Source organism: Colias croceus, chromosome 23, assembly GCF_905220415.1.
Source record: "Colias croceus chromosome 23, ilColCroc2.1".
NCBI lineage: Eukaryota > Metazoa > Arthropoda > Insecta > Lepidoptera > Pieridae > Colias > Colias croceus.
Window position 1 is genome coordinate 3464204 of NC_059559.1, and position 23309 is coordinate 3487512.

At 35.4% G+C, this 23309-nt stretch overlaps 2 protein-coding genes across 7 annotated transcripts; both read left to right on the forward strand.

Moving 5' to 3' along the window:
• Positions 1–145: 145 nt before the first annotated feature.
• On the forward strand, positions 146–22626 carry LOC123702438 (zinc finger protein 184-like). Of its 6 annotated transcripts, XM_045650188.1 has the most exons (6): positions 146–382; positions 1334–1487; positions 2214–2321; positions 2906–3046; positions 18641–19871; positions 20595–20764. In XM_045650188.1, exons 1-5 carry the CDS (start codon positions 230–232, stop codon positions 19834–19836), a joined length of 1752 nt encoding a protein of 583 aa, XP_045506144.1. In that variant the 5' UTR covers positions 146–229; the 3' UTR covers positions 19837–19871; positions 20595–20764. The 6 variants fall into 6 exon arrangements, with proteins under 6 accessions (XP_045506144.1, XP_045506145.1, XP_045506142.1 ...); XM_045650189.1 differs by lacking the exons at positions 18641–19871; positions 20595–20764 and adding an exon at positions 21369–22626; XM_045650186.1 differs by lacking the exons at positions 18641–19871; positions 20595–20764 and adding an exon at positions 14269–16529.
• LOC123702439 (oocyte zinc finger protein XlCOF26-like) lies at positions 10469–12423 on the forward strand. The gene has a single exon (XM_045650191.1). The coding sequence runs from the start codon at positions 11027–11029 to the stop codon at positions 12020–12022; it is 996 nt and encodes a 331-aa protein (XP_045506147.1). The 5' UTR covers positions 10469–11026; the 3' UTR covers positions 12023–12423.
• Positions 22627–23309: the final 683 nt, after the last annotated feature.

Sequence of the window (23309 nt, forward strand, 5' to 3'; positions counted from 1 at the left end):
CAAAAAAATGGACGTTTGTAAGCTCGTAAAGCATACTTTGCCTATTTTAATGTATTAATTAGTTGCTCTAGCTTAAATTTGATTATCACACATACCTACAAAAACAAAAATTTCTCAACAGTAAATTAAACATTCAAATTCAAAATGGCGTTCCGATTGCAAGACGCTAGAACTAAAATGCAAATGCATTGAATTAAATTAGTTTTACGTTAAATTTAAGAAATAAACAATGGAGTTTGATAATATAATAGTGAAAGAAAACCCGGGGCTATGTCGTTGTTGTCTTTCAGAAGGTTGTTACAAAGAACTAGGCACTGAATATCCTTGGATGGACGAAACTGAAGTATATGCCGATATGTTATTGGAATGTTTTGATATTAGTGTAAGTATTAGTTTAAATCATTAAGAAAGAACACACCTTCGTATCTATATATTAATTATTAAAACTAAGACAGCTATAGTCGATTATATTAGGTATACTAACAGCTCTGCTTACTGCTATATAAACATTGAATTTGTTTATCTATCCTGTGATCTATACTAATATTAAAAAGCTAATTATATTGACCGACCCGCGAAGCCGGAAAAAATATCGAAATTTACTTATTAATAATTTAATGTAGGTAATAAAAAAATTACATTTTAAATTATATCTAACTTAAACTACGTCCCTCCGGTTCAATGTTGGAACCAAGAGTGTCCATCATCTTCGGCGGGGCATCGTCGCGGTCGCGGTGGTGGTGATTGCCGTAATACTTTCTGGAATCGTAGGTGTGCGCGATGTTGCAATCTTCACTGGGTACAAGTCCTAACTGAGTGGCCTTATGCATCTTCTTATAATAATTAATGCGTGTTCTATGTACTTAACAAGCTGAAGAGTTTGTTTGTTTGTTTGAACGCGCTAATCTCAACAACTACTGGTCCGATTTGAAAAATTCTTTCGGTGTTAGATAACTCGATTATCGAGGAAGGCTATGGGCTACACATATATCATCACGCTAAGACCAACAGGAGCGGAGCAATGCGAGTGAAACCACAGGGAACAGCTAGTTACCTATATAAGTTGTAATGATGTTAAAAGATGAGAAAATTCGTATTGTAATGTACTTGTGCTTCTATTTAAGTTCATGTCTTTCACTAATTCTTTATTTTTATCTGTCTTCTTACCACTATTTTTGGACGTAGATCATAGTATCATAGTTTAATTTTTAACTTATATATACTTATATTATAATTATTGTAGTAACAAAAAAAATGTATACTGGAAAAATATCTCCATTCGTCCGTTTCCACCATTTGCTGTTTTGTTAATAACTAAAATATTAACTTGCAGATATCGCAACACATAGAAGGGCCAAACGGTACAAATCGACTTATCTGTGAAGTGTGTATCACAAGGCTCCGAGATGCGTGTAACTTTAAGAAGCAGGTCATGGACTGCGAGAAGAAATTTGTTGATATGATCGGCAGAGGCGAGTTTAAAAAAGGTTGGTAATATTTATATGAAGAAAGTTTAATCGATTTTCATTTTCTAAAATAAAGTTCTGTCTGTCTTAATCAGGCTGTTAGTTTTGCAACTTACAGTGAAATCTGATTATAATGACATTGAAGGGGAATAACAAACACGTCATAATAAACGGACGTCATACAAAGCATTTTGTAGAAAATAAACAATCTCCTCTTTTTGTTAGTATTTAATGCAGAGAAACAAAATAGAGATGCCTACACATTGAGACTCAAAACAAACAAAAAAAAGTATTGTCGGATATCACAATTTTCCCAAACAGAAATTAGTGTTGAAAGTTTTAGAATTTATTTCAGTCAGTATAACCGGACAATTCATTAAAAATTGGTCACAATAAACAATATGTCACTATATGAAGTCATTTTATCCGACCTATATGAAGAATATTTTTATATGAAAACGAAACTTTGCTGTGTAATGAATCATAATAAGAGGTTGTTCAATATAACCGGAGTCATAATAAAAGATTTCTACTGTACATCTGTCTCACTGATTAATTTTCTTTAGGGACAAGTAGGTGTCTAGGTGATCAGCCTTCTGTGTCCTACCAGACCGAGACATTTTTTTTTTCGTCTCCACCGGGAATCGAACCCAGGACCCCTCGGTGCTACGCTCACGCGTCAATCACTGTACCAAGGAGGCGGTCAGTTTTTTTTAATTAAAATTACTTATATGCTTTTCATTCCAGTATTACCTATAGAGGGACCTGATATGAAGTCTGAACTCAATCTCGAGGAAGACACGGACGTTGTTACGGAAATTGAGTATCTGGAAGAAGGAATTGACTTCGATGATGGTATTTTACATATTTTTAGTTGGTGTGTTTATAGGTGTGGACAGTACATCCGTACTAATATTATAAATGCAAAAGTAACTCTGTCTGTCTATCTGTTACTCAATCACGCCTAAACTACTGAACCAATTTGCATGAAATTTGGTATGGAGATATTCTGATACCCGAGAAAGGACATAGGCTACCTTTTATTGCGAAATATGTACCACGGGCGAAGCCGGGGCGGACCACTAGTAGCATAATAAATAAGCAAAAACCGCGGTGGTTAACAAGGATACATGAAATTTTCGAGCTGATGTTGGTCTTAGTATGATGATCTAAAGCCTTCCTCCATAATTCAACTACCTAACACCGAATGAATTTTGCAAATCGGACCAATCGTTCATTGATTAACTCATTCAAAAAAAACTTTTCAGCTTTATAAAAGAATTAAAGAAAATAAATGTTTTTAATAATAACTTAGTTTTAATTATAAATAATTATTTGTATGTTAGTCTGTAAGGTATTTATTCTATGGGTCTGTACAATTTATTGTCTGTCACCTGAAATAAATGTAATAAATAAATATAATCATATATATTTTTCAGACAAAGACGATCCAACGCAAGATATAACCGTAGAACCGTTGCCAGTTAAGCCAAAACGCGGTCGACCCAAAAAGAGTTCGACAAAAGTTGAAAAGAAGGCTAAAGAAGAGAAACCTAGGACATCTAAAACAACAAGCAAAGGTGGGTTTTCATAAATGTTTTAGGGATATGTGTTCTTTTTTTGTGAATTCTTTTAAAAGAAAAACCCGCAAAGTTCCCGTTCCCGTGGGATTTCCGGGATAAATCCTATCTTATGTCCCGGGGTAAAAAGTAACCTATGTCCTTTCTCAGGTATCAAAATATCTCTTTAGCAAATTTCATGCAAATTGGTTCAGTAGTTAAGGCGTGATTGAGTAACAGACAGACAGACAGAGTTACTTTCGCATTTATAATATTAGTATAGATTATAATTAGGTGTGAAAATTCTATAGGTGAAATTATTTTTTGCTAACTATAATGATTTTTTAATGAGTACTTAAAGTGTCTTTTCTGAATAGATCTTTACTAATTATGAATGGATTGTTGTTTTTGAATGGATATACAAAACTAGCAAACCGGGCGAACTCCGTTTCGCCACCAGAGACACTTTTTCTTTGCTAAAAACTTCACAGGGCCCGAGACCTTTCCAACGAATGCATAACCGTGGAAATCGGTTCGTGCGTTCTGGGGTTATAGCGTCAGGAAGGAAAACTCGACTTATTTTATATAGTAGATATTAAAAGAAAAAAAAGAGAGTCGAGAAGAGAGCACATATCCTTATATTTATGTATAGCTGTAAGTCTACATTATAAGTAATTTAAAAATAATTTAATAATTAATTTATTGACCTTTTAAATTAATGACCTCTTTGGTTAATGAGTATTTTGATAGAGGTGAACGGGTTCGATTCTCGAATCGTATATGAGTGTGTTTGTATTACATTTAAAATTGAAATTTAGTTGAATTGAATGTGCATATGGCGGATATTTTTAAGTTATCTAGTGTTTACTATACGAGTTTTACTTAGTTCGGTACAAGATGGCGTTGTTTGATTAGGCAAGAATTAATATTCTACTGTAGAAGTATCTTTAGGTTTCAACAAAATTAAGAAATATCTTTAAATACTAGCGGTCCGCCCCGGCTTCGCCCGTGGTACATGTTTAAGTTTTCTCTACATAAGAACCATCCTCATACTTCAAGGAATATTAAAAAAAAGAATTAACGAAATCGGTTCAGCCGTTCTCGAGTTATGCGCTTAGCAACACATTTTGCGATTCATTTTTATATGTATTACTAGCTTCCGCCCGCGACTCCGTCCGCGCGGATGTCGGTCTTCGCGTGGATGGTTATTTCTCCATTTTGAGTACCTCTGTCAATAACATCTTATAAATATCTATTGGACCCAATTCCCAAATACGGCTAGGCCTATTATAATACGCAATGTGTGTTCGCGGTTCTACGGAACAACGTCTATGGATAAAACTGAAAAATTAAGATTAATTTTTTTCTACGTATTTTTCCAGGATAAAAAGTATCCTATTTTACGCCCAGGATAATAAGGTATAATTATACCAAGTTTCATCGAAATCGAACCGCTAGTTTTCACGTGATGCCTTCACATACAGACAGACAGACAGACAGACAAAAAATTTTTTAATCACATATTTGGGTTTGGTATCGATCCAGTAACACCCCCTGCTATTTATTTTTTCAATATTTTCAATGTACAGAATTGACCCTTCTACAGATTTATTATATGTATAGATAGAAGATACTTGGTATTATACTAAAAGATGTTGTTATATCTTCATTAAGTTTAAATAGTCATTATATTTAGAAACTAGCTGTTCCCTGCGGTTTCACCCGCATTGCTCCGCTCCTGTTGGTCTTAGCGTGATGATATTATAGCCTATAGCCTTCCTAGATCAACGGGCTATCTAACACTGAAAGAATTTTTCAAATCGGACCAGTAGTTCCCGAGATTAGCGACTTCAAACAAACAAACAAACTCCTCAGCTTTATAAATAATACTAGCTTTCTACCCGCGGCATCGCCCACGCAGTCAAAGAAAAACCCCCATAGTTCCCTTTCCCGTGGGAATTCCGGGATAAAACCTATCCTATGTCCTTTCTCGGGTATCAAAATATCTCCATACCAAATTTCATTAAAATTGGTTCAGTAGTTTAGGCGTGATTGAGTAACAGACAGACAGACAGACAGAGTTACTTTCGCATTTATAATATTAGTATGGATTAGTATAGATTAAAGATTTTTACGGGTGTTAAACGCAATTAATTCATACCTATATTAATAATATAATGTAGGAATAATAATATAATGAATAAATCGTGTTTTAAATCCGTTTAAGTCTTTAATTTAAGTGTTATAAATAGATAAATAAATAATTTCTAAATGTATAATATTCGCGTAAAATCAAAGATAAGAAAGTACTACCTAGCCATTATATGTTTATTAATTTACTTTTATGGAATTCGAACCTTTATCCTAAATGACGTTGGTCATGTGCTCAACTCCGATTTTTTGAGTATTTTTTACGTAATCAGGGCATGAAAAACTAGAGCTCCATAGAGTATAATACACCGACGGCGGGACACCCTGTATATAGAATATTCCATTTAATTAATTTTTCGGAACACAAGCCCGTTTTTGAGCAAAAGTATCAGTGTGCCTAGTGCGAGTTTTCATCGAGTACGAAACGTTACTATCGCGTCTGCGTCACAGCGAAATTTGTATGGGGAATCAAAGCTTCCCCATACGTCCGCTAGGGGCGCTGTTCGATTTCCCATACTAATTCGGCTGTGACGCAAACGCGATAGTAACGTTTCGTACTCGATGAAAACTCGCACTAGGCACACGGATACGCAAATACAGTTGATTGCAAGTGGATTAGCTTTATGATGGGATATTTAGCTAGGTCTCTCTCTACGCCTCGTAGCATATAATATGGACTTACTAGTTTAACGCCCGCGGCTTCGCCCGCTTTGTCTAAAACCTAATAAATTATATACTAAAACCTTCCTCTTGAATCACTATATCTATTAAAAAAACCGCATCGAAATCCGTTGCGTAGTTTGAAAGATTTAAGCATACAAAGATCATAGGGACAGAAAAAGCGACTTTGTTTTATACTATGTAGTGATTAAACGTTTTTTAAATAAATAAACATAATGATTTAAGAATACTAACTAACCTGCATACTCATGAATCTTCATTGTTATTAAATAGTAACAATAAATATAATCATTTCCAACATTAAATATTAAAAACCTGATGCATAAAAAAGTGCTACTAAATATTGACAACGCATCACACCATAAAAAGATGGTGAAGAAGACACCATTCTCAAAATATACTTTAAATTTTTAGGTACGAAACGCCCAGAGATGGCGACCGAGGCGCAGAGTAAGTCCTCGTTATCGTCGACAAAACGCAATCGGCTAATGAAAAGAAACGCGATAAACATACTAGAATGTTCCACAGTCGTACCTTTCAAATGGCACAGGCATAGCTACTTGTGCTTCTTTTGCCATCGCGTTTTCAAAGACTTCCAAAGTCTAAAAGAACACACGACCAATGATCACGAGAAATCCAGTATTAAGTCCGCCGTTTCCTACTTAAAAAGAGACGAAAAAGTCAAAATTGATGTATCGACAATTGTTTGTCGAACTTGCGATAAAGATTTTGACGATTTGAAAGCGCTAATCGAACATGGAAAAGCGATACATGATAGATTATTTCACGAAGAGTACGGTTATGGTGTTATTCCGTACAATTTGGACGATAAATTCCAATGTGCGTTATGTAAAGAGACTTTTGAGTATTTTATAAAGTTGAATCAGCATATGAATGCTCACTATGGAAACTATGTATGTGAGTTATGCGGTAAATCGTTTCTAAGCCAAGATAGACTGAGAAGTCACTCTCTCAGCCATGGATCAAGTTTCCATTGTAATGTATGCTCGGAAACTTTCGACTCGCTAACTCAAAAGAACAATCACGAAACCAAAGCGCACAATAAAGACAAAACTGTCAAATGTTTCTTCTGTTCGGAGACGTTCCAAAATTACACATTACGAAAAAAGCATCATAACACAGAACATAATATGGATATTCCGGCCATAAATTGCCCGGTTTGCGGGAAGTCCTTTGCGATATTGAGCAAGATGAGGGTACATTTGAAAGAAGTGCACTTGCGAGAGAAGAACTTCGGTTGTTCTATGTGCGATCAGAAGTTCTTTTCACGGACGCATGTGCAAAGGCACATGGTCAAGCATTCTGGGGAGAGGATACATGAGTGTGGCATATGCAAGAAGGCATATGCAAGGAAACAAACGTTAAGGGATCATATGCGAATACATAGCAATGATAAGCGGTTCGCTTGTGGGGTTTGTAATCAGGCGTTCGTACAGAATAACAGTTTAAGGTTGCATATGAAGGTGCATCATGCAGACTCTTAGATATAGGTGTCAAAGTATTAAAGATTGTAGTAAATTTTGGGAAAAATATACGAGTTTTATTCTTTAAGTTATGTTACGGTTTTAAAATGGCGATATCGGTTTTCAATCATGTAAGGTTTTAGGCATATACTAAACCATAAGAATAATTATATATTATTACCCTATATTTTATTGAAAAACATTTCAAAAGCTATATACTGCGGTATGATTACTATTTTACTACCTTATAACTGCAGAACATTTATGAGTCAGTCCTTAGGATTCCCTTAAAAAAAACAAGGATACAGATCAGATCAAGATGATACTATATTAAAAACATACACACACGTTAATATACATAGAAATATTACGGACATATCTGACATTAGCTTTAAGGAAATAGCTCTAAATGTACCCTAGATTTCTTTTGATATTGTTATATTGCATATATTATCTATTATTTCTTTATACTCAACATAAAGGGTACATTTAAAGTTGAACAATTTACTTTCAGGTGTTGCGTCGCGTAAATATCACCGAGGCGTACCGTCTTCGATGCGTATACGAAGAAATCTAGAGACATTGTTTAATAACACATCAATAATACCGTTCAAATTCCGCGGAAAGTACCTGTGTTTCTTTTGTAGTAAATATGTGGAAGAATACGCAGAATTGAGACGGCATACGAAAGAACACGGGGAATGTACTATAGGCACTCATTCCTTGAAAGCTATAAGGGGTGTTAGCAATGTGGAAATAAAAATTGACGTATCCGAGATTAGTTGTGAAGTGTGTAAAGACATGTTCCTCTCTATAAACGATGTTATCGACCATTTGCTAGAAAAACACAAGATAGATTACGATAAAGGTATAGATATGCCGCTAGAGGAGTACCGTTTGAAGGATCTAGCTTGTGTGGCCTGTGATGCCAAGTTTACGTTCTTTGGATACTTGGTATCCCACGTAAATAGCAATCATCCAAAGAATACATTCACCTGCGATACGTGCCAGCAGAAGTTTAACAAAAAACGCGACCTTTTCTCGCATACGAAGAATTATCATAGAGAAGGCGGCTTTGTTTGTGAACTATGCCACCAGACGTTTACGTCTCTCAATATCTTGAATAAACACAAAACTAACCGACACATGTCCAGATGTAACATATGTTTTCTGAAACTACCCTCGGCTGTGTTGAAACGGAAACACATGAAGACAGAGCACCCAGACGATGGGTCTATGAAATGTAAGATTTGCCACAAACAATTTCACACGGATATCGGGTTGAAAATGCATTCAAGGAATTGTAGAAATGTGGATATAATAATGGAAGATAACGATATAGATGTCATGGACTCAGATGTTAAATATGATGTTCCTAAACGTAATAGCGTTAAGCAACTGCGCGAAAACATAGCTCTAGTCATAAGCCTGTCCACGGCGATTCCGTTCAACTTCTTCCATAACAAATTCAACTGCTTCTTCTGCTCGAAAGACTTTCAAGACCCAGATTCCCTCAAAGAGCACACGATAATGATGCACCCAGTTTGCGATGCCAGAGAAAAGAGCATACTGAAATGCAGAGAATCAGAGTCATCCGTAAAAATAGATATTTCGTCGCTTGCCTGCAAAATTTGCTTCGAACAAATGAAGGATTTGGACAGCTTACTAGATCACTTGATAGCGCAGCACGACGCGAATTATGACAAGTCGATCAAAACGTGCCTACAGCCGTACAAACTGGTCAAAGATCACATGGAGTGCCCACTTTGTCCTCATGAAGTTTTCCGATTCTTTGGAACTCTGTTAAAACACATGAACACAGTACATACTGATAATAAGAATATTTGTGTACATTGCGGTCAGTCGTTTCGTAGAGAGCAAAATTTGCGTGTCCATTTATGGCGTCGTCATAGCGACGGGAAGTTTAACTGCTCCATCTGTGGCTTAGACTGTGAGATACCATCCAGACTATTCATGCATATGGCCAAAGAGCATGGTGTGAAAGCCTCCAAATGCCCCATTTGCCCAGAGGCATTCGAAACGCAGTATTTACGGCAGAAACATTTGATCGAAGCGCACGATTCGGGGCACAAATGCTCGTTCTGCGGGAAACTGTTTACGCGGGAATCCTTTTTACGGGATCACGTGAGACGGACGCATTTGAAAGAGAAAAATGTAGAGTGCAGTGTGTGTAGTGCTAAGTTCTTTAATAATATCTTGCTCAGGCGGCATATGGTGAAACATAGTGGGGTAAAGAATTTCCACTGTGACGTATGTGGGGATAGGTTCTATTGGAAGAAGAGTCTTACTTCACACATGGCTAAGCATAAAAAGAACGATGATTTGAAAAATGACGCTTTAGATGAAGGGCTTTAATAATGTAAAGTCTATTCTGCAATGTTTGTTATGAAATGGCGTAGACGTAGTTCGGTCTATTCGTAGCAAAGAATAATTATATATTAGAATATCGTTTATACGGTTGTATACTTAGATGATGTATTCCTCGTAATTTATCAACGCATACGGTATATATTATTTTCAAATGCTTTTCAATAATGTCCTCAAAATGAATTTATTTATTACAACAGGGTTTTGTTCAACCTAATTATAAAGAACTAATATTTTGGACAATTGATAACATAACATTTCATACATTGCTCAAAAATTATAATTATGGGCGTGATATTGTAGCGTAAGGTCTAATTAAGCAAAACATATCGTAAAATTAAATAATTGTATAGTAGTTGTGCCATTACTGATATATTTATCCAAAGAACAATCATTCCATGTAGTGTTAGATGTAATTAATAAAAAATATACTTGGCATTATTTTACAAAAACCATTTTCTCTTCATAAGCCTAAAACCGCAAATCAAATTGTAACTTTATCCTAAATTTCATACTATAAAAATTTCGCATGCAATAATTTCCATTTAGAATTATAAAGTAGAATAAACTCGAAGGCCTAAATCGTCTAATGTTCTTTAGCAATAAAATACTTATTAAAGATACGACAAGAGTGGTAACGGTAGCTTATACAGGGTGTCCCAGTATCGATAAATAAATATATATATATATAACTATAACCTCCATTGAGCTTAGAATACCAACGGTAAGACATCCTGTATATAACGAAAGGTTCCTAATAATTTTAAGAAACAAATTCGATATCAGATACCAAAATAGTATTCAAAATTAAACGTAAGATTGTCTTTAGCAACTTATCATACAGAAAAATAATTTATTTTCAGATGATAAGTCGCTAACTGGACAAAATTCGTCGGCTCGGCGACATCTGCATATACTCTTCACGATAACTAGTATTGTACCGTTCAAAAAACAAAATGGCTACCGCTGTTTTATTTGCAATAAAGATATCGATTATACTAATCTCAAGAAGCACACGAAATCTCATGGATATGACTTTTTTTTAAATGAGGCTAACGATTTACCAAATGTGATCGATGTTGATACATCTGAAAGTATTTGTGAAAATTGCAATGTTGTTTTTGATAGTTTTAATGAATTGCTTTTACATTTAAGTAAAAAACATAGTTTTAATGATAAACACGTAAATTTAAATGCTGTTAAGTTAAATGAAGAAGCCGACGATACAGTCAAATCGGATTTGAAATGTGATAGGTGTTCCAAAGTTCTCATATCCAAATTAGGATATAAATATCACATGTCCAAGTGCGGTGTGAAAACTAGGACGTGTAGGATTGACAATAAAACTAAAATAGTTAAACAGAATATAGCCTGTCTACTAAACATGTCAACTGTGATGCCATTTAAGTTTTTCATGAATAGATTTCGTTGTTTCTATTGTTCAAACGATTTTGTAGAATTCGAAATATTAAGGGAGCATACGATATCCCAACACACGCACTGTGATTTAAAAAGTAAAACTATGAAATTTCTAAAAGGTAGGGATATAGGTCTCAAAGTAGATATATCGAATCTAGCATGCAAAATTTGTCGTAACGAATACGCAGATATGAAGTCCCTCATAGATCATTTAGTCGTCAATCACGAAGCGAATTACGACAAATCCGTAAAATACCTTCAATCGTTCAAAATAGCAAAAGACAATATACCTTGTCCCCTTTGCCCAAATGTCATATTCCAATACTTTAGAAAGTTATTAGAACACATGAATTCGTTTCATTCGGTGGATAATTTTGTTTGCGCATACTGCGGGCAGACGTTTGGAAACAATTATAATTACAGAGCGCATATATCGCGATACCATAGGAAATCTGCAGTAAAATGCATTGATTGCAATACAGAGTTCACGACGCTAGATAAATTGGCTCGTCACAAAGCAAGAACGCACGGGGAAAAGAGCTTCAAATGTACAGAGTGTCTGGACAGATTCAGCACGCAATATCTCCTTCAGAAACATTTGATTACTGCGCACAGTTCGGGCCATAAATGCGGGTACTGTAATAAAATGTTCACACGTAATTCGCACATGAGAAATCATATACGACGAACTCATTTGAAGGAGAAGAATTTCGAGTGCAGTGTATGTAGCGAGAGGTTCTTCGATAAGGCCCTTTTGAACATGCATATGGTAAAACATATAGGTGAGAGGAATTATCATTGTGATATATGTGGAAAACGGTTCTTGTGGAAGAAGAATTTGAGGGGACACATGACTTCGCATGATCAGATTTGAAGTTTAAATTACGCTGTAAGCTTCAGCTTTATCTCGATAGTAGTATCATCTCTTCACAAGGGTAGCAAATGCTTCGAGTGTTGCGTTTGCAGGAAGAATTATATTTGGAAGAAGAAGAACTTGCGAGCACATATCAGTTCAAATCACGATGTACTATTTTAAATTATATTATATTGTAAATGATCAGTATCATCATCACAGTCCATTATGTCCCCACTACAGGGACAAGGGCCTCCGTGTTCAGGCCATAATCCACCACGCTTGCCAAGTGCAGGCAGATGTCACATGTCGTCAAACTATTGATTCTTCGACATGTCGGTTACGACGTTTTTCTTCACCGTTTTGAGCAGAGGTGATGATATATTAAGATATATAATTGTAAAGGATATGGAAAAAAAATCACAATAGCGCTCTCTTTTCAGATGATTCGACAACACCCGCAGCGAACGGAATCCGAAGATCGAATCTCAGTAAATTGCTCAGCAATACGAGTGTTGTGCCGTTCAAATGGAGGGGAAAATATATGTGTTACTATTGCACGGAAAGTGCTTACGATTATGACGCATTGATAAAACACACGAATAGTCATACTATATTGGATAAAAACCGAGCCATAAAAATGTTACGTCCGACTGTTGAAGTGAAATTAGACGTGTCAGATATTCACTGTAAACTGTGCAGTGAAAATTTCGATGATTTAGATGGTGTTATAATGCATTTATCTGTAAAACATAATATACATTACAATAAGCATATAACTGTGCCAATAACGACGTATAGGTTAAGGGACCTTCGCTGCGTCGTTTGCGATAAAGCTTTTAGTTTCTTTGGAAAATTAATCATCCATGCGAACAGTGAACACCCAAACAACTCCTTTATTTGTGACGCGTGTAATCAGAAATTTAATAAAAAGCGGGATTTATATGCGCACTATCGAACTAGACATAAAAAAGGACACAAATGCGATCAATGTTCCATGACATTCGAATCTCTAGTTGATTGCTCAAGACACAAAAGATCTCACATTTGTACTTGCAATATATGCTTCAAAAATTTTAAGTCGAGTAAACAAAAACGCGATCACATAGAACATCAACATAGGTACGATTCGTTCAAGTGTGGTTTTTGTTTTAACACTTTTTCGAAGCCATCTTTCCTTTTGCATAGCTTACAGTGCACGGGAGAATCTATAAAAAACAAAACTGAACTTAATTCGTTTTCCAATAAACGTACACTTAAAGATATTAGAAGTAGTTTAGAATATTTATTTAACTCGACAACCCTTATACCGTTTAAATTTTTTAGGACAAAATTTAGGTGTTTCTATTGTTCCAATGACTTTTCTGAATGCGATGACCTAAAAGCTCATACAGTTAGTCAACACGCACTTTGCGATATGAAATGTAAATCAATGCAATTATATCAACGCGAAGAAACTACGATTAAAGTCGACACTTCGTCTATAGCTTGTAAAGAATGCTCCATAAGTTTTAAAGACGTGAAATCTCTAGTGGACCATTTAGGTGATGAACATCAGAATAACTACAACAGTGATATTAAAATCTTCTTAGAACCATATCATTTAATTCAAGATGCGTTTCCCTGCACCACATGTGGCGAGGTTTTTAGATATTTCCGATCGCTTTTGCTCCACGTAAATCAATCGCATTCCCATAACAAGCTAATTTGTCGGTTTTGCGGGCAGTCATTCAAAATGGCGCCAAATTTGCGATCCCACGAGCGACGTTATCATAGAACTGAATCCTATAAATGTAACAAATGTAACGCAGTATATAGCACAATGAACAATTTACATAAACACAAAACGCAAACGCACTGTACCAAATTACATAAATGCTCGAGTTGTCAAGAGAGTTTTCCAACCTTATATCACATGCGAAAACATAAGCTAAAAGTCCACAATTTGGGGCATCAATGCTCGCGCTGTGGCAAACTTTTCACGTCCAACGCGTACCTCGACGATCACACTCGACGGATACACTTAAAAGAGAAAAACTTACAATGCCCCGTGTGTCCCAAGAGATTTTTCGATAAGCGATTTCTGAAAACGCACATGGTCAAACACTACGGCGAGAGAAAGTTTGAATGCGACGCGTGCGGCAACAAATTTTTGTGGAAAAAGAATCTCAGATCGCATATGACCACGCATATGAAACGTAACGTCCTTACCAACATTAACCCTAATTGATTTGAAGGAGATTGAAGCAAGACAAATTTCTTTACAGATGAAAACGCGGAAGGGCCATGCGAGCACTTTACCTCAGAGAGACGCAGGAAAAATATGCAAATACTCTTCAACAACACTACACTAATGCCTTTCAAATGGAAAGGACGATTCTTGTGTTTCTATTGTGCGAAAGATTACACGGTATATTCTGAATTCAAAAAGCATACTAAATCGCACGGACTCTGCACCACGAAGGATTATTCTTTGAAAATAATTAAAGGCAGCCACATTGAGATCAAATTGGACATTTCGGACATAAATTGCGAGATTTGCAATGAACCGTTTAATAGCTTTGACGAAATTGTCAATCATTTGGTTGGAAAGCACGACATGGACTATGATAAAACGATTGATATCCCGTTCACTCAATACAGATTAGTTGATATGAAGTGTCAGTATTGTGGCAAAGAGTTCTCTTATTTTGGATATCTCATCAGTCACTTGAAGCTTGCTCATCCGCAGAGTAATTTTATATGTGACGATTGTGGTGCGACGTTCAATATGAAACGAGATTTGGCGGCTCATTTTAAGTATTATCACAAACAGGGCGGGTATCCCTGCGAGCACTGTTCAGAAGTTTGTCATTCGCACTACGATCTAAAGAAACATCAAAACAGTTATCACTTTCGAAGGTGCACGGTGTGCGACTCAAGCTTTGCGTCCTACCATTTATTGCAGAAACATATTCAGAACGAGCACGCTAAAGTTAAGAACAACAAATGCCCTTATTGCGCGAAGAAGTGCCATTCTTCGCTAGGCGTAAAATTACATATTAAAACGTGCAAGCTAAAAGTGCCCTTAAAACCTCAAGTGCCCCAACCGTCAGAGAACTTTATCGAGCCGAAGAAAAAGCAAAACATATTGCAAATAAGACAAAACATCCTCAGTGTGTTGAACATGTCCACTGTGGTCCCGTTCAAATTCTTCGGCAAGTTCTCCTGTTTCTACTGCTCAATTAAGTTTGCTGAGTTCGATGATCTCAAATCTCATACAGCTGTCGAGCATCCCGTTTGCGATATAACCTCAAAATGTATGAAGAAGTGTAAAGGCGAAAGGACGACGGTTAAAGTTGATATATCGGCCCTATCGTGTAAGCTTTGTTGCCAAACAATGGATGACCTAGACGTCCTGATCGACCATTTGATATCAAAGCATAACGCGCCATACGATAAGACGATAAAGAATTGCTTTGAACCGTTTCGGATAGTGAAAGACAACATCGCTTGTATGTCTTGCCCGAGCGTGTTCAGATATTTTGCAACTCTCTTACGTCATAGCAACTCAGAGCATAGCAATAATAGTCGTATATGCGACTTTTGCGGACGAAGTTTCAAGAACGTCACCAATTTAAATGTGCATATTTCATACGCACATACAGGATCTTGCGAGTGTGATGTATGCGGAAACCATTATAAAAACCAGTGGTGTCTGAACAGGCATAAGGCGAAATGCCACAACGCGAAAGATTTCAAATGCCCAAACTGCCCAGAATTGTTCCAATCCCAGTACCATAGGCAGAAGCATTTGATAAAAGTCCACGATATAGGACACAAATGTACGTACTGCGGGCGGATGTTTACGAGGAATTCATTCATGAAGGATCACATAAGGAGGACGCATTTGAAAGAGAAGAATGTAGAATGTTCGATTTGTGGGGAGAAATTCTTCGATAACTATTTGCTAAGGATGCACATGGTGAAACACGAAGGGGTTAGGAAGTTTAGTTGCGATGTGTGTTGTAAGTCGTTTTTAAGGCGGAGTAACCTGGCCTCACATATGGGTATGCATAAGAAGTATGGGCACGTTGCTGCATTGTAAATTTTGGATGACGAAAATGTTGTTTGACGGTTTAAAAAGGCTATGTTATTAATTTTTGGACGAAATTTGAAAATACTTTTTTGTACATGCTAAGAATAAGTAATATATTCTGTTAATACTCTTCACAGCTTCACTTTTGTTGATGTTTAATATATTTGAAGCAAGTTCTTTTATTAGCAAACACAAATGTAACCCTAAGGGTGGTTTTTTCATCAGAGATGTATCTCTTGAAACGCTAAATGAAGTGATGTGATCGGTTCTTTACAAACACATCCCTCGCTACGCATCCTCGCACATCTCTGGTGGAAAAGCACCCTAAATGTCGTTCTTCACTTCACTTGCGGCTCATTAAAACATTTATTATAGTCGAGCCAATTTAATAGGCAACATTTGACGTCTATCAATTTTACCTTCGAAGAGAGGTAACCTGCTTAAAAACATCGATTAAACTGTATTAATCGATACGGATGTGAAACATTTGTCAATCGAATTTATTAATTTATGATGATTTTTATTCACAAGTAATCAGTGCATTCGATTCTAGATGTCAGATTTCGATTTTTAGAGTAACGTCTCTAGTATTTAAAAAGAAAAAAGGTTTATTGCCACAAAATTGTAGCGACGTCAGTTCTTCAATTCAGAAATTGTTTATTATGTTTAGGATGGTTTATCAGTAAAATGAAATCTTAAAATTACTTGTATCGGTCATTATTATTATAAATATGTAATCGTAATTGAAAAAAGTTAAGCAAATGTGCAGTTCTAACAAAACGAAATATCATGTTATTCTATGTCGTCGTTACTAGGTTACGTTGTTGAATTTTGTTGAACTGTCAAATGTTGCCTATTAAAATGGCTCTACTATAAGCTCATACTCAAAACTTAAGTAACATTGTTTTAGTACTTATAAAAGATCTGAATGTATGCTCTGCAGATTAGGGATGTCATATTATTATAATATGTGCAAGTTATTGTCAACTTCTGATATCCGTTCTAGTATTTAAAATGTGAAAGTCTATTTGTAAGTTCGTTACACTTTTACTCTAAAACCACAACACCGTTTTGGATGAATATAGGTTTTTTTACCAAAATCAGCGTTACATTTTTACTGCTAAAATAACAGCACCGATTAGGGTGAATTTTGTTTTTGAAGTGAAACTTCTTTATCGGGGTTGGAAAAAAATTTAGTGTTACATTTTTTCGTTACGCGTGACATTTTTCCGTTACGCACCATCTTTTTCTTATCCCTACCACGCGTGATTCGACGTATTTCTGTAAAGTTGCATATAGTAAATTATTTTTTGAAAAATAAAGTCATACAGAAGTTTCACTTCTTACGTGTGTACACTGTACACTTAGTACACGCACACATTTTTTATTATCAAAAATCAGCGCCTAAAAGTTGAAATATGAAATGATAGTTTTTAACGGTGGTTTTGATTGCGCATTGCGCAACCGCGGAGCCTATCTAGTAAAAAATATATTTTATAGATAAAAGATTGAATTCTTTGTATTATGTGTTATAGTTATATTATTTTAACTAAAAGAATACTGTACACTAAAACAGATATTTAAAATTGTGCTTAGTATATTGTTCAAACTCATTTGTAAATAATTATGTAATAAAGAAGTGCATTTTTCATACAAATGTTGAGTTTAACTTGATAAACCCCCCCATAGGAATATGTTTCTTTTTATTATTTACTAGCGGTCCGCCCCGGCTTCGCCCGTGGTACATATTCACGTTTTCTCTACATAAGAACCATCCTAGTACTTCAAGGAATATAATAAAAAAAGAATTAAAGAAATCGGTTCAGCTGTTCTAAAGTTATGCGCTTACCAACACATTTTGGGATTCATTTTTATATTATAGATTATTACCAACAGTTTTATTTATTTTTAATAATTAATTGACTATTTATAGACCTGTGGAAATTAAATATTTTAAAATAGAACTGATTACTTTACTTGTGTGCTAACAAAAATTATCTATTTTTAGTAAGCACTTATAAAATCAAATTATTTTTATTTGGGTCTTGTAAGAAAGTTTTATTATAGAATTAATTTAGTAAATATTACACATTTCACATGATTCAGAGCATATCAGTTTGACAAAATAAATTATCCGCGAAGGTCGCATCACGCATGTTATTGTAATTTATAACAATCCTGAGTGACCTTGTTAAATTCAATCTAGCCAATGTCTGTTTACGATTTTACTATTATTATAAAAAATGTTTATCGTATCTACGATAAAATCGTCGATTTGGATGCACGTATGTAACTCATGCTTCGGGAAGCCATGGCGGAAACTATAAATATTTTATTATGCATACTTATATCCTTCAAATATTTGGAGGACTAAACTCAAAATTTTAATACGATTGGATTTATTAGAAGATTTATCTACACAAGAGGGCATGCAATATTTGGTCTTCTAAAGACAATATTGTGAAAATTAAAAATAAGCTACAAGATGCACGTAAAGAAGAGTTAAATGTAATGAAAAAGAAAGACAAAAGGAAACCCCTAAATACCTAATTTGTTTCCAGGTCCAAATACCGACCCAACGGGGGACAGACAAAAGAAAAAGGAAATGGTGCGAAAATTATTAATCAAAAGGCGTAACATTGAGTATGTCTTACAATACAGTAACGCAACCCCATTCCTATATTACAAGGCTAGATATAGATGCTTCTATTGTACAGAACCCATGAAAGACCCCGACATGCTTCGAGAACACACCTTAAAAATGCATCAGTTTGCTAACCTAGAACTAGTAATACATGATCGGACGAAAAATAATAGAAATTGGGATGCTGCTGTTAAAATTGACATTTGTAATCTCGCCTGCAAATTATGTCCTCAGATTTTCAATGATTTGGAACAGCTTATACACCATTTAATCATTGCGCATGACGCAGAATACGACATGAGCGTACCAAACTGTCTTCTGCCTTTCCGATTGAAGAAAGACCACCTCACCTGTCCTATTTGTGATACAAAATTCGTGTCCTTCGAATATCTTTTGCGGCATGCCAATAAATATCACTTATCCCACGATTACATATGTGACGTCTGTGGTACGAGCTTTCAAGGTGTAAACCACCTGCGAATGCACAATAGGTACTATCACAAGGAAGGTGGATACACGTGTGATTACTGCGGTATTAAACTAGAAACGCTGTCGAAGAAAATGTTACACGAAAAGAATATACACCTAGTCAATCTTTTAACTTGCCCATACTGTCCAGAGATATTCAAGAGTCCGTACTTCAAGAAGTTGCATTTAGCCAATGTTCATGGTTTAGCGGATTTAAAGATAAAATGTCCATACTGTCCAAAGGTTTTCCTGCAAGAAGGTATAATGTCAAGACACATGAGACGGGTTCACTTACGAGAGAGAAACGTAGAATGTCCTATATGTGGGGATAAGTTCTTTGGACAATATGACGTGAAGTTACATATGGTGAAACATAATGGGGATAAAAAGTTTATTTGTTCTGTTTGCGGCAAAATGTTCGGGAAACGTAGTAACTTGAATAAGCATATTTATTTGCATACAGGGAGGAAGGATTATAACTGCTGTTTATGTGGGAAGGAATTTGCCTATAGATCGAATTTGAGGTTCCACTATAAGAAGAAACATCCTCAATATATTGAGGAAGAGAGTCCAGTGATTGATGATAATGTGTTCGTGAATATTGAGTTGGGAACGGATTTTGATGTTGTTGAAGAGACTGTGTAAAGTAAAATGTTAGAGTTACTGTTATGTTCCTCGTGTTAAGAGCGCTTATTCAATTTAACGCAAGTCAAAATCTCCGCGATCTATTACGATAGATCGCGGCTTGCGCTATCCTTTTACTATGAACAGCATAGGTCCACAGGAGAGCGCCGAGCAACATGTCCTCTCTCTGGGAAGGCTCGCTGCCGACTGATTTTAATCGGGTCGCGCGCAGTGTTTTATAGTACTTTAAAAAAAATTGTAGAAAAATAATAGAGGTACCTTAGTTGATTTTTTAAATTTTGTCTTATAAGTAATACGTTCTTTTATTGCAATATGTATAAATTATATTCAACTAAGTCAAATATCTTGGTGAAAATAATCATTTTGTCGAGTATAATTTCTAAAAAAATTCACATTGTTCGGATTTTAATTTCGTAAGTTAGGAGTCCAAATTAAAAAAATCTTTTAACTAACTATTTTAATAAGGATTTTTGCAGTTAGTTAAAAAAAAATGTGTGTTAGATCTGTCAGCAATTTCAGATATTTTTAGCTTCGAAATTGACACTAAAAGTGAAATCAAGTAATCATCGGCTCAGTTATCTTGATGGTATTCACAAATACTGTATTAATTGAAAAAAACTCTTAACTAACTATATAGACAATAAAATTCCCTAAAATTATTAGTAATTCATATGTTTGTAAGATAAGTGGTTGATGGACAATCTGGTTTGAAAAATCACATATTTGAGCCAAACAGCGCACGGACCGCGTACACGGCCTTAAAGTGAAGTTTATATAGAGAATGTTTGGGTTTCTATGATGTTAATAGAAAAGTGTCATTTGTAAACCAAAAATCAAAGTTTAAATCATGTTATGTACATCATTTCTGTATATCCTACATGAACCTTGCGTTAATAATAAAAGTTATTAAAAAAGCTTTTGTATTGAAGACGTTTTTTATTCGATTTTCCCAAGTAACAAAATACTGTAAAATTAAAATGCTTATATAATGACTATTCGGGCATTATGTTCTTAAAGTTATGAGGAAAGACATCCAATTTGACATATAACTCTAGTCCCTGAACGATATAACACTCCTATTTTAAGCAATTGTTGAATTGAAATGCATTATAATGCTCATTTATTAATCGAACCTAATTGTGTTCAAGATTCAAAGCTCTGTATCTGTGTTTGAGACTATAAAGTAATAAGACAATAAATTGTCAATCTTAAGATGCGTACTAAAATATAACCCATATTTTACAGTAATTTAAGAAAAATATTTTTAGACCTATTTATTACTGAATTTAGGCATTATTTGCATAACTAATATATTTTATGAAGCAAGTGACTGCAATCAATTTAATTTTAATGATAAAATAGTTAGGTATTTACAGATATAACAAATACTAGGTGACATATTGACTTTGGAAAAATAATAATTCATGAAAACCAGCTGAACTACCGTTAAAACTCGCCTTTTACTTGATAAAAACAATCAAGATGTGCCAAGAAGAAATAATGGATGCTATATAAAGGTGTTTTCGTTTCAGGAGTATCTAGGAGTTGTGACACAACCAATGACATAGCAGATTCCTTCGAAGATATCCTCGGTTCGCTCACCACGAAAACAGAACTATCCAGTAAGGAAAAACGGAAAATCATGAGGAACAATGTCCTGCAAGTGCTGATCAAATCAACTGTTATGCCTTTCCGATGGCTAAAGAGCTCCTACAGATGCTTTTACTGTTACGACATTTTCCAAGAATCTTCAGATCTGAAAAACCACCAAATCACGCATGTTGGAGACGAGATTAAGGAAGTCACTATGAGCAAATACTGGGAGCCGATAGTGTATGTGGATATTTCGAATCTAGCCTGCAAATTGTGCACAGAAAACGTGACAGATCTATACGAATTGATTGACCATTTGGTGGAAAAACACGGGACAGTGTACAATAAAGATGTCGGCACTTGCATGATTCCGTTTAAACTGGACAATTTCTCCCTAAACTGTCTTACTTGTGGTGCCGGGTTCTACACATTCGGACCTCTATTGCATCATACGAATAAGGATCATAAAGGCACATCAGCTATTCTCTGCGAGGTCTGCGGACAGCATTTCAAAGACGGCCATCTATTGCGCTTACACATGAAATCCGTTCACGAAAATTCTGGACTACTCTGCCAAGAATGCGGCGAAAAATTCGAGACTCGATATAAATTGAAGAGTCATCAGAAATACGAACACGATATGGATAAAAAGTACAAGTGTCTAGTGTGTACGCAGATATTCAGGAGTCATTATAAACGGTCCAGGCATATGGCGACGGAACATAAAAATAGGGAGGAAATCAAATGCCTGCATTGTCCAAAGACGTTCGTCTTCAGGAGTATGATGATGACGCATTTGCGGGATACACATTTAAAAGTCAGGAATCATATTTGCAGTGTGTGCGGTTGGAAGGCGTTTAACAGCAATCGGTTGAAGAACCACATGTATAAACATAGTGGGGAGAAGAACTTCAAATGTGAAGTTTGCGAGAAATTGTTTACAACGAGGAAGATAATGAGGGCACATTTTGCAAGGATGCATAAGACTGTGCAGCCACAGCCTTTGGGTTACGAACAACAGTATCGATTGAGCTAATTGTGTGTAAATTAGTATATAAAATAATTGAAAAACAAATGGAATTTTTTTTTAATTGATAACATTTCAAGCAACATATAAAAAAGTTACAATACTGCAATAAATACGTGCCAAGAAATGAGCTTGATCTAGAAATTCGACTTTTCTCTAAAATCAGTCCTTTTTATACACGTTATCGGTATGAAACACATTCGACACCGGCATTGTGAAACGGGAACAACGATATTTATTATTTGTTGGGATAAAAGTTTTTTAAAATAACTAGACATGAAAAAAATAAGTAACGGGAACGAGCACGAAAACTATCGTCAAAGATGGTGAAAGTATTCGAAGTCGAAGCATCGAGAGCATGACGTCATTATTACATACTAAAAATTACTTAGTTCCTTTGACGCACGCCAGGGGCGTTGTTAAAATTCTATACAAAGATTAGGTGACATTCTGTACTATAAAGTTCTTTAAAAATGTCCTAACTTTGTAAATATAGTGGATAAATAGAATCTCTTTTACTCCGTTTTCATAATATGGATTAGGATTAATAACCCTTAAATCTAATATGAAATTAAATCAAAACTGATAGGCATTTTAATCTAGAGAAAGATAATAATTTTGTAAGTATCTACATTCTACATCTAATACTTCAACAGAGTAATTAAGACAAACTATATAACGAAAAGGGGATAAGTCATCATCATCATCATCATCATCAGCCCATATACGTTCCCACTGCTGGGACACGGGCCTCCTATGAGGGTACAGGCCATAATCCACCACGCTGGCCAAGTGCGGGTTGGCGGATGACACATGTCGTCGAACTTTTTTTTTTTTTTAATTCTTCGACATG

What these genes read in the sequence shown, in the direction of transcription:
- LOC123702438 (XM_045650185.1), top strand. Translation starts at nt 230, where the DNA reads ATGGAGTTTGATAATATAATAGTGAAAGAAAACCCGGGGCTATGTCGT. An exon ending in TGGAATGTTTTGATATTAGT is followed by an intron (nt 383 to 1,333) that starts GTAAGTATTAGT and finishes ATTAACTTGCAG; the next exon opens with ATATCGCAACACATAGAAGG. An exon ending in ATCTAAAACAACAAGCAAAG is followed by an intron (nt 3,047 to 7,855) that starts GTGGGTTTTCAT and finishes ATTTACTTTCAG; the next exon opens with GTGTTGCGTCGCGTAAATAT.
- LOC123702439 (XM_045650191.1), top strand. Translation starts at nt 11,027, where the DNA reads ATGTCCAAGTGCGGTGTGAAAACTAGGACGTGTAGGATTGACAATAAA.